This window comes from Passer montanus, unplaced genomic scaffold (genome assembly GCF_014805655.1).
Source record: "Passer montanus isolate IOZ18808 unplaced genomic scaffold, ASM1480565v1 scaffold50, whole genome shotgun sequence".
Taxonomy (NCBI): domain Eukaryota; kingdom Metazoa; phylum Chordata; class Aves; order Passeriformes; family Passeridae; genus Passer; species Passer montanus.
The window spans coordinates 5,169,026-5,181,410 of record NW_024369930.1 but is presented as its reverse complement, the minus strand read 5'-3'; the positions used below and the strand labels follow the sequence as shown (position 1 = coordinate 5,181,410).

The 12,385-nt window shown below is 40.4% G+C and overlaps 1 protein-coding gene across 2 annotated transcripts in view; it reads left to right on the top strand.

The window, feature by feature from the left end:
- RELN (reelin) overlaps nt 1-12,385 on the top strand; it is a 279,911-nt gene that overhangs the window by 207,093 nt on the left and 60,433 nt on the right. For both annotated transcript variants that reach the window (XM_039723749.1, XM_039723748.1), the window contains exons 25-30: nt 1,607-1,812; nt 4,501-4,672; nt 5,042-5,242; nt 7,428-7,663; nt 10,373-10,530; nt 11,427-11,634. In XM_039723749.1, coding sequence (XP_039579683.1) covers nt 1,607-1,812; nt 4,501-4,672; nt 5,042-5,242; nt 7,428-7,663; nt 10,373-10,530; nt 11,427-11,634 — 1,181 coding nt within the window. The remainder of the gene's footprint in view (nt 1-1,606; nt 1,813-4,500; nt 4,673-5,041; nt 5,243-7,427; nt 7,664-10,372; nt 10,531-11,426; nt 11,635-12,385) is intronic.

The window sequence follows — 12,385 nt, the reverse complement described above, 5'->3', positions numbered from 1 at the left end:
CATGAATTCAGCTTCCAGCAGTCAGTCTCACAGCTCAAGGTGCCCTATTTGGTAGGATCCACAAATGAGCTCAGCCAAGCAAAGACAGAGAAAGAAAGCAGTAAACATTTATCTCTGCTGGGTTTATCCTCAGCTGTGTAGAACAAAGAAAGAGGTGGTGAATGGAATAGGATTTAAATTCATCTGTCACCTTATTAAAAAACACAGATATTTTAAATCCCAGCTCCTTCTAAATCTTGTTACTTGTGTCCAGCTAGATGATGTCACTTGCTTATCTCAAGTTTATTTGGAAATTTGTCATAAGGATCCCAAATGTACAAGTGAGAGAGAAAAATACAAGCATTACTTAAAACACAGGTGCCATAACTTAACCTTGGTTTTCCTTTTTTAAACCCTTTCATGCTTGGAGATGAACAGAAACACACTTTTTAAAGGGAATTATAAATAGTAGGCAGGATGACAGTCCTGGTCCATTTTGGGGGGTGGTGCCAGGTTGAAGCTACTTTAACAAATGCAAGAAATATGATCCCTGCATCCTCTCTCCAGCTGTACACAATGGCTTTGCCCTGCCTATAAAAGCTGTGGCAGCATGATGCTGTGCTGGGGCAGGGCTGTGCCAGATGCAGGGCATGCAGGTCACCTCTCTGGGGACCCTGCTCTCATCCCGTGTCCTGCCTTGTCACAGGCAGCTTCATATTCCACACCAGCATCTTGTAGGTTTGGTGATGTGGAAATACACAAGTTCGGCCTCAAGCCCCAGGGCACAAAGGGAAGAGGATTATGGGATAATTTCAGTTACAGTAAAAGGCTCTTAAACCTTAAAGCTTTTTTTTTTCTATGAGCATGCTCTGTCTTCTGAATATGCACAGATGACCATGCTGACCTCCTAAATTCAAAAGCATACTTGGAAAAGCTGTTCACTCAATTTTATAAGGCTCCTTGTTTCTCTCTTGTGCTTAGGTAAACTTGAAACTAAATCCATAAGTTTTAGTTGAGACACTCCTGATTTACAATGCTTATTAGGAAAAGAATATAATTTTGTGTAGGAAGAAATCTTATTCAGCTGAAGCATGAAGAGAAAATACCACTCCCTGGTTCTTGTGTAGAAGATGGACTTTGAGCAAGGCATTATAGGAATCAATTTCAGGTGATTGGGTAACCTTGTATAGTGCAGGATTTGACCAGGGAATAAGACTAGAGAAATGGCCTTTTTACTGCTCCATGCATTATCAATACAAAGTTGAATATTTAAAAATGTAGCCCAGGTTGATTCAGCTTATCCAGTGCCTGCTCTTTGTCCTCTGAAGTCATGTGGGACCATGGGGGAATGAGATTAAATTCTTGTGTGGAAATTGTATTGTGAAGTTTCATTGTGTATTGAAATCAAATAATAAAATTCTTGTGGGATCAAATCAGGGTGACATTAAGGATGGCCAAGCAGAATAATTGAAAGACAAAAAAAGCCAAGTTGATGCAGAAGTCAGTGTCTTCTGTGTTGTGTAATTTTGTGTGTAATATTCATCTGTGATGGACTTCAGATATTCCTATTCATCATGAAGATGCCATAATTAAAATTACTATTGTCCCTCTTTTCTTTGTATTGTAGGCTGGAAAAAGACAGCTGGTAAGCTGGGATTTGGACACAACATGGGTGGATTTTGTACAGTTTTACATCCAGATTGGAGGAGAGACTTCTTCATGCAATAAACCCGACAGCAGAGAAGAAGGTGTGCTGCTGCAGTATAGCAATAACGGCGGGATCAATTGGCAGCTACTAGCAGAAATGTATTTCTCTGACTTCAGCAAACCCAGGTACAATTTTGATCTAAATTAAGTAATCCACATCTGCATCAGCTTTTAAAAATATATATTTCTCAACTTATGAAAACATGAATAATAATTCAAATTTTTAATGCTTAGAAGTCATCTTTATACAGAAACTTTTTCTGACTGGCACCGTAAACTCCTGTCACTGGGAATGAAAAATGTAATGAAAGTGGGCCTCACAATCTTAAGTAAAATATAAAATTTCCTATCACCTTCTAGGTGAAACGTGACTAAAATGGTAATATCTGCAAAACATTAGCAAGCAAATACAGAGCTTGCCCAAAAGAGGTGCAAAAGTCTTCCATTTTCTCTGACTCTGATTTCAGATCTAATGAACGTGTATTAACGTTATATGAAGCAAAAGCTCCTTTAAATAAATATTTAAGGAGGAGAAGAAATCATGTTCAGCTATTCAAACTTGCTGTCAGATACCTTGTTGGTGAAAATTCAAATTGTATTTGTCTGCATAGGTGTTAATGTGATTTCTATTACCTGTAGTCCATGTCTTTCGACATACAAATAATTTTATCTTCTCATTTTGTCATTTTACATTGCAATGAGCAATGCTTTCAGAAGGACTTCTGTAATTTGGCTGACTGTTCTTTTCTAGAGATGGTTTAGGCTCTTGGAAGTATAAAGCTATAAAGCTGTTGAATTTGGAATAGAATAGAATAGAATAGAATAGAATAGAATAGAATAGAATAGAATAGAATAGAATAGAATATTTCAGGTAGAAGGGGCCTACAACTGTTACTCCATCCTAGGTGCAGAATCAACATTTCCATTTGTTAAATTTTATCCCATGAATCAATCCAAATGCTCCAATCTGTCAAGATTCCTCTGCAAGACTTCTTGACCCTCAAGACAGTCAATAGCACCTCCCAGTTTGTATCATCAGCAAAAGAGTGTGTTCAACCCCTGCATCCATATTAAATACCTTGATAAATACCTGGAACAGGACTGCCCTAGGGTTGGACCTGAGGAACACTGCTGGTTACCAGTCACCAGACAGGTGTGACCCCATGCATTATAACCCTTTGAATTCTGCCCTTCTCCCAGCACGTTGTGAACCTGCTCATCCCACACGTGGACAACTTGTCCATAAATATGCTGTGAGCCTATCAAAAGCCTTACTAAAATCCAAACTACAGCTACCCCCTTCCCCTCATCTACTAGGTGAGTGCTTTGGTCTCTATTGGTCAAAATCACTCAAACAAAGAAGATAAACAATGAAAGCTTCATACTCACATTTCTAGACAAAACATTTTCCCTTCTGATCAATAGAGAGTGATGGTCCTTACTGAATATAGCTATGTAGATTTATTTTTCTCTTGTTTCAAATCTCATTTTCCAATTCCTATTCTCCAACAGTAAATCTAGGAATTCTCTGGAAAAGAACTGAAAAAGAATTCCTTCTCCTCTCTTCACCTAACTGGCAAGTGAAGCAGAGTGCATGGTACAAAAAACCATGTGATATAAAGAAAAAGTTTATATAAATGCATATATATAAGCTCTCTGAAATAGGACTAGGCAAGTAAATAATTCTTATACTTTTTGACTTAAGTATGATTAGGCTTGAAACTTGAACTTTTATTTATTTTTATTTAACATCATTTTTTGTAATGTGTTTTTTTAAGTTGAACATAGAGCAAATTGAGCATATCTGGACTCCTTTTACTAAGATCTGTATAGGAGGCCTGAAATATTTTTACCCAAAGAAAACTGCTACATAATTCTGCTACAATCTATTGCATTCTGCTACAATGTATTGCATTGTAGCAGAACGATGCTTTTATATACAAATAGGACCAATCAGGAGAAGAGAATGAGAAATTAATTTTGCTAGCATATATCACTATTACTTCCTGGCATCACAAACACATTAAGACTTGCTGAACATTGATCAGCTGAACAGTTTAATTCAAAGCTAGAGAACTCAAATCAGTTCCTTATTGTGTTTGGCAATATAGTAATAGAGCATAAAAAACATACATTGTCTTAAACAGTTTACATTCTCCAAAGACTAGAAGAACAAAGAAGGCTTCTTGATACGCAGTGCATAAATAGTTATCTAGATATAGGAAAAATAGACTAACAGCATCATAGAATCATTAAAGTCAGAAAAGGCCTCCAAGATCATGAAATCCAACCTTTGACCCAAGATCACCATATCAGCTAAATTACAGCACTATGTGCCATATCTGGGGGTATTTTTAACTATTCCAGGAATGGTGACTCCTGCAGCTCCCTGGGCAGCCCAAGGAGCCCCAATGCCTGACTACCTTTTCAGTGGAGAAATTCTGCCTGTTGTCCAACCTGAACCTGCTCTGGCAGAGTCTGAGGCAATGTTCTCATGTCTCTGGTTGCCTGGGAGAAGAGGCTGATTCCCCCATCTTACTACAACCTCCTTCCTGGTAGTTGTGGAGAGCAGTGAGGTCTCTGCTGAGCCACCGTTCCTCCAGACTACACAACCCAAACCTCCTCAGCTGCACCTCATATGAGTTACTCTCTTAGACCCTTCCCCAGCTTTGCTGCCCTTCTCTGGACACACAAATTACCTAGGACTCATACACATAAGATAGACGCTGGCTTTCCTGCCACTTTTCCCTGTTGAGTGACATATTTCTCTACAAACTGTGCCCTCTGAAGTTCTGCCCTACTTGTGTTCCTCAGGTTTGTCTATCTGGAGCTGCCAGCTGCAGCCAAGACCCCTTGCACCAGGTTTCGCTGGTGGCAGCCAGTGTTCTCAGGGGAAGGGTACGACCAGTGGGCCATCGACGACATCATCATTCTGTCAGAGAAGCAGAAGCACATCATTCCTGTTGTTAATCCCACTTTGCCACAGGTAATAAGAGCCAGCTGTGGGCGTCCCCAGGAAACAGGAACTATCCTGTTAGGAGACTTGCTTGAATACAGTTTTCTTTGAAAATACTGGTTCTGTTTAAAGAGACAGCTGTTGTGCTTGCAGCGTCTCTGTGTGGGAATAACCTGGGTCTTTTCACAAAATCATCAGGGTCTTTTCACAAAATCATGTGACAGGGATGTAATGATGTATCTCTGCAAAAGTCAACACTGACATTTTGGCAATTGAAATTTTTTTGAAAACTACAGAAAATGAAAATTGCAAAATTTGAAAGTTCATCATTTTGGGAATTATTCTGAAGTCACAGCGCAATGGGATAATACCTCTGGCTTTTCTTTTCATTTCTAACAGAACTTTTATGAAAAGCCAGCATTTGATTACCCTATGAACCAGATGAGTGTATGGTTGATGCTGGCCAACGAAGGGATGACCAAAAATGAAAGTTTCTGCTCTGCGACCCCCTCTGCCATGCTGTTTGGTAAATCGGATGGAGACCGCTTTGCAGTGACTCGAGATTTAACTCTGAAGCCTGGATATGTCCTGCAGTTCAAGGTATTCCTTAAACATAAATCTGTGCAAGAATATCAGTAAAACTGCCCTTAGCTAATACTTGCAAGTTGCCACTGGGGCCACAGTTCAAACCAAGGTGATAAATTAGACAATTGTGTAAAGAGACGTGAAGAGCACAAGTGTGAATCTATACAGAATAAAATGCCATCCTGCTTTCTAGAAGAATAGCCAAAACCTTGGTGCTTGAAAGCATTTTTACCCCTCTGGAGAAGTTTTAAAGATTTTTGTTCTTCAGCACATTTCAGAAGTGGGTTGAAGTGTCAGTCATTACATTCAAGTCAGGCCTAGGAAATGCTACTGCACTGTCAAGTGAAAAAGGATTTACCCCGTCTGGGGCTCTATGAGTACAAAAGCGCCAAAGTGGTTTGGGTACATTTTTTGTATTTTAAACTATTTAAGGACTTACAAGCTGCTCTGTGCTCCAGTGTGTGTTTTTCATATAATTTACTTTTATTGTGTCAATGAATATAGGCTCCAATTAGCATTTTCTTCTTTAAAGAGCTTACAAAAATTTCAGTGGTCTGACAATACATCAGAATATGGGCTCCAAAGAAAGTGTATTTGCTTTGACAAGCTCTTGTTTCTGAACCCTAATCAAAATTTTATTGAGTTTATAATGAAATCCCATTGGTGAATTCTGGAAGTTGGTTGCAATGCAATTTTAATGAGCTCCCCACAAATACATGGTCCTTACATAATTGGTGGATACAGACACTGAATAATTTACAAGTGGAATTATTAAAAAGATCAGATGTTTACAGGCAGCTTTTCAAATATAATTCCCACAGTTCTATAAATAGGAAAGTTCGTTAGAAATACTGGGATTTGTAAAATAATCTAATTTCAACTAAAAGATATGCTAATAAGCCACTCTACAAACTGAGGGATTCCAGTACAATTTTCTTGTGAGTATTGCATATAGTTTTATACTTTAAACTGTTTAAAACCCAAGGATATAAATACCATTTAGCCAGGAAAAGATGCTGTTTGCCTCTTCACTACCTTCCTGTACTTCAGTGACTAAGTCTCCATTCTCTGGATTTGATGATCAACAGCAATTAAGAAATTGTCTGGGTTAAAAAAAAATTCAATACTTAAAAATGTTTCGTACACCTTCCATCACTGAAGCACTTGACAATGTAACATAACTATACAAAACATAAGAATGTGTCACAGAACAGTGAGTTCTTCTTTATAAAGTCTATTATTTGAAGACTGAATTTGTACTTTTTTGGAAAGCTTTTCAGCCTGCACATAAATGTGTTAGTCCTATTTGCATGCTTTCATGAGTGTGTGAAATTTCCATTTTAAATAGCAGACTGGAATAATTTTGCATTGATAATCTCAAAGACAGTAATTTGTTAGAATTATTTCATTTTACATGAATGATTTTGTTTTACATTTTGCCTTCTACAACTCAAGTAGAATTTCTGCAGTAAACTAAGGAAAACTAATATTTTTCTGATAGCTTGAAGAATGAAACTGAAACTTCAAATCAGCAGTTGATTTTGGCCTTGGCTGCATTCTCATTTCACATTTTAATATGCATTTTTTTCTTCTTAATCCAAATGTTACTCTATTCTGGGGGCCCAAACTGCAGTGCCAACTCTGAGACATCATTCCTGCAAGGCCAGTGACAAGGCTGTGGTTAGGGCTAACCTGGGAGTCAGGCTGATCCTCTGGGCACACTGGGCTGCAGATGGGATGGATCCCAGAGGATACAGCTCTTTCCACTCCTGGATACAGCTCTTTCCACTCCTGGGCATGCAGGGTGGATCCCAGAGGATACAGCTTTTCCACTTCTGGGCATGCAGGGTGGATCCCAGAGGATACAGCTCTTTCCACTCCTGGGCATGCAGGTCCCTGCACAGAGTTTGCTGTTTGGGGCTTGTTATGCACAGGGACCCTTGGAAAGTTCTTTGCACCTTTCTGTGTGCTGAACTCAGCAACCTTAATGAAGGAATAGTGGGAATTTTTACTGAGAAATGTCATATTTCCATGTAGGAAGCAGACTCCAAGCATCATCCCCTGTCTGCCAGCAGGGTTCAGAGCCGGTGCTCAGAGCACTAAACCTCCCAGCGCAAAAAGCCAGAGGTGGTTTGCAGCCAATGAACACCAACAACAGTGCATTTCTCCGTGTCATCTCTGCCTCTCTGCTTCTTTGCAGCTGAACATCGGCTGCAGCAGCCAGTACAGCAGCTCTGCCCCCGTCCTGCTGCAGTACTCGCACGATGCTGGGCTCTTCTGGTCGCTGGTGAAGGAGGGCTGCTACCCCGCCTCGCCGGGCACCCGGGGCTGCGAGGGCAGCTCCCGGGAGCTCAGCGAGCCCTCCGTCTACCACACGGGAGACTTCGAGGACTGGACCAGAGTTACTATTGTCATCCCCAGGTCGCTTGCAGCCAGGTACGGTGCACTGTAAACCAGTGATGCCAGTGGGACCCGGGGGTTAGGTGATTTAGCTGCTTCTAGAATGGTGCATTAGGAAAAAGTTGCAAAGCTGTGAATAAAAGCAGCGTTAAAATATGGCAGATCTGGGGAAAATATAGTATGCTGCCCAAAGCAGTGAGAATTTTCCATTTTAAAGGTGTCAGATTGGTCTATAATAAATTATTAAATTAAAAAGCAGTGAGAAACTCAGCACTTTAATTTGACACCAATCCCTTCATTGTCTTTATCCATGTCAGCTAGGTCAGAGGCACCAGCAAGAGAGTAATAAGTCACATGAATTAAATAAGCCATTTGAACAGGATTAATTTTAGTTACCACTGGGCAAAGAAACCTTAGTAAGGTATTTCAGCTGATGTATAATGTGCTGTGTCACTGAAGGCAGCCGGGACAGCCAGAGGGAAATGAGGGAAGAATGGTAGTTGTGCACATCTGCAAGCACAACCTCAGCCCCAGATTAATACAAGTGAGAAAACATCAGATGGTGGAAGACACAAGTAAACCTTGAAATCAGGAGGGTTATCTCAATCTTATCTGGATTTGGGTGAAGTTCCTCACTCCCCTTACTCTGTCTTACTCCATCAGTAAAACTCCCTGATGTGATTTGTTGGATGCACCAAGCACTGCCAGCACAACCACCCCACCAGGCCCCTGGCCATGTCCCCCTGTCCCCCTGCCTCCTGCCCTCCCAGCAGCTCCTCTAGTGCTGCCTCTGGGTTTCTGACCCATCCTCCTCCCTCATCCTCAGTCCCATTTGAGTGTGTGGTGTATTTTGTAGCAGGGGAGCTGGTGCCTCTGCTGCAAGGACTTGAAATAGCAATGTGTACCATAACAAGTTTGTCTTTTCTTCAGTAATTAGCCAATAAAAGCAGGTGCCAAGTTGCACAGATCTGACACCAGCTGATTTGATTTACCCAAAACAAGCAGGGCAGAATCAATAGCAGCAATCTGTTTGGCATTATGTGCAGTAATGTGATCAGGAATAAGAAGCTCATGCTAATACATTAAAAATGTAAGTATTGTGGCTGCAATGAGTGTCTTGGCATGTTGAGACCTGAGTTTGTTGTGGGCCACTTAGGAAATCATGGTTCATGGGTTAACCAGAGAGCATCCCATTTCATTATTTGCTACCAAGCATGAACATGATGATCACCTACCTACCAAATTCCAGTGCACAGCAAAAAAGAAAAAAGCAATGCGTTTATTATTTTTTAGGCAGAGTAAAAAGGAGGATTTTAGTTAATCCATTATACTGGCAATGAGACTTTAAATCTGTTCCCCTCTCTGGAGCTCCTGTAAAATTATCAACTAAAAGTTAAAGACTGGAAATTAATAACCAAAACATTTTTTCTTCAAGTTTCCTATGCAGTGAGTCAGAGCTGTGAGAAGAGTGGGAGCTTCTGACAAAGTTTATTAAAGAAGCCCTACCATGATTGAGTCGAGGTCAAAAAAGGACCCCACTGCTTTCTAAACTCCTCAGAGCCTGGGTGCAGCTGGATCCAATCTTAGCCCTAGACTTTGTCAGTGGTTGATGTCTAAAGAATTATACAGGTGTAACTGAACCTTTACACAAGGCTGTCCTTCAGGATTAAGGATGGCAACCTAGATCTATTTATATAAACATGTTCATTTATGATTTATTATGGTAACAATTAGACAAGAAGATCTTAATCAGAATTATTTACGATGCAGTATTGAAGCCATAACAACTATTATATATAGTTGTTATGGCTTCAATAACAAGCACTATATATAATAGTTGTTATGGTGCTTTGTAGAGCACTATATAATATAGTGCTCTACAAAGCAACATTGAAGCAACTGTATCAAAGCAACTGTATTAAAGCTAGCAAAAATTATTATTAAATAGAAATTGTTGTTACTCTCCCATACAATAACTGTGGGCAAATATCTTGCTCAGCCTCAAAGATTAATCTTTAGGGACTTTCCCACTCAATGGAGAAATCTGCAGCCACTCCAAGAAAGGGTATGTCAGAAAACTCTGCCATTAAAATCTGGGACTAGGCTTTTAGAGTATGAACTGATGGATTGTCAATCATATGTCTTTGGGCCAGCTGTGTCAGCTCAGCAGCCTTAGACAAGTTATTAGTGATATTGTTTGTTCCTTCATCTATGTTTTACCAGGTCTACCACATCTCCATCTCACTATCAGGATGTTTAACTCTGGGATTGATGAGTCAGACAGGTTGTTTCTGTTGAGAAAGTGGCTTTTTTTCTTGTATCCAAATAACTTAAAGGTTTTTTACTCAAAAGTGTACAATCCCATAATAAACTCTGCATCACTGCCATCACTGAGTTTCTTTCAAAAATACTCTGAGAAATGAAGTTCAGGGATTTTGATACGTAACTAGCACTTCAGATTGGACTGAGTAGTAAAAAGCATCTTCAAAGTCATGTTAATCATTCACTGTTGTTGACAAAACCATGTATTTGTTCTTTGCCTCACACTGATGGATATGGGCCAGAGAAACAGAGGAAGTCAAAATGCAGCCAAAAAGTCTGAAAGAAATATCCTTAAGCAATGTAGAAATGCAAGCATCCTATTTGCAAACTGCTAACTTGGGAAAAGGTCCTTTTCACCTTAAGGAAGGAGCAGTAGCCACCGAAGCCAGGAGCAGCAACAACGCTGTTGTTTGTTCTCTGCAGTAAGACGCGATTCCGCTGGATCCAGGAGAGCAGCTCCCACAAGAGCGTGCCTCCCTTCGGCTTGGACGGCGTCTACATCTCGGAGCCGTGCCCCAGCTACTGCAGCGGCCACGGGGACTGCGTCTCGGGGGTCTGCTTCTGCGACCTGGGCTACACAGGTAACACAGCCCTCTCCAGCAGGGCTACAGTAAGCACTGGCTGAGTTAAACCTGTCAATCTTGTTTTTCCCCTCCAACATTTCGGGAAAATATACCATGACATATATTGCATGGGCTGCCAAGAGGAATCTGTCTTGTTTTGTTAAATTAAATTCGGCGCAGGCAAAGCAGAGCAGCTGAAGGCAGCGGACACCATTGATGTTTCTGGCAACCACAATCTTTGAATATCACCATCTGTATGAATGGGAAGGGACTAACAGTAAGAGAGAAAACAAAATAAAATATTATAAACTGAAAAGTCTGCTTAAAAGCCTTTGGATCATCTTCAAAAGAATTGTTGCCATTTTTGAGTCCCCTGGCCATCAGATGGCATGGGACCAGAAGGGAACATATGTTCTGACAGGCCCTTCTGTGGAAAATTCTGCTCACTTGTGGTTTTAGGAGCTTTTATGCTGAAATAGGAAAAAACCCAAAATGCAAACCCTGTGAAAAAAAAAAATGATTGACACAACTGGTTGCACACTGCAGTCTTTTCAACCCTCAACCAACAAAGCATTAAGCTAACATCTTTTGTTCCATTTGTTTAAAATTAAATAGGAGGATAATATTTTTCTGTTTGCAAAAAATGCCTTATCAACATAAAGCTTGGTTGTTTTTCACCTAGTGAAATAAGCCATCTTAGAGTTTAGAGAAGAAAGCTTATTCTTCTTACAGAAATTTGTAAAGTGGGTTTAAAAAGGTACAATCCAGTCATCAGGGCATTTTCTTAGAAAAGCCTGGTGTTTTGTCACAGATAGATGCAACAGAACCATGTGCCAGTGTACTGTATCTGACCTTTACTCTGTCCAGCACAGCTCCACCAAAGCATCTCCCTCTTTTTTTTTTTTTCCTTGAAGCATCACATGGAACCTGTGTGTCCAATGTGCCTAATCACAGTGAGATGTTCGACAGGTTCGAGAGGAAGCTAAGCCCTCTCTGGTACAAGATAACAGGAGGTCAGGTTGGGACAGGCTGTGGTGTGCTCAGCGATGGAAAATCTCTGTACTTCAATGGACCTGGCAAAAGGGAGGCAAGGACTGTTCCCCTGGACACCACAAATATCAGGTCAGTGCTCAGTGCTGCTTCTCAAAATTACCTGTGTATTCATGTTCTCTGTTCTGCCCTGTTGCAAGTGTGGATATGAGAAGGTGGGAAATTTATTTTTTTTTATGGTAGTCATAACCTGTACCAGAACTCTGAAAGACAGAAAAATACTTTTTTGTTCATTCTGGTGTACTATTTCCCTTTTTAAATGAGAATACTTAGGTTAGGGACAGTGGAATAGCAGCTTAAAATAAAATACTAACTCACTATCTTTCTGAGAAGATAATTTGCATTGTATTCTAAGGCAGAAGATATGGTCTTGAGAATGCACAAAACCTAAGACTCTGCCTATAGCTGGGGAAAAAAAGCCCCTTTTCCTCTGACTGTGTTGAATTGCAGGCATGAGGATGGCATAGCAAGGAGCTGTTGTTAGCTTGCCAGATGTTGTGAATTACTCCACTTGTCAGAAGTGCAAAGGAATGGAATGTGAATTGTTTCTGCGTAGCCAAGAGGCTAACAAGCCTTCACCTCTCTCCCTGCTGGTACTGAATCCTGCCACATTGGTAGCAATTATCCTCTTCTCTCAAATTGCCTAGCTGATTAATGTAATTAGGATGAACAAAGGGTTGTTAATTCTAACCACTATTTAGCTTGGAGTTTGCTGCAGCTTTGTCCAGTCTCATGAGAGATTAGGCACCTGAAACCTTGAGCACTCTACAATTTTGGCAGTTAGCTTAATAAAAGATATTTCTCTTGTCAAATACTGCTCTGA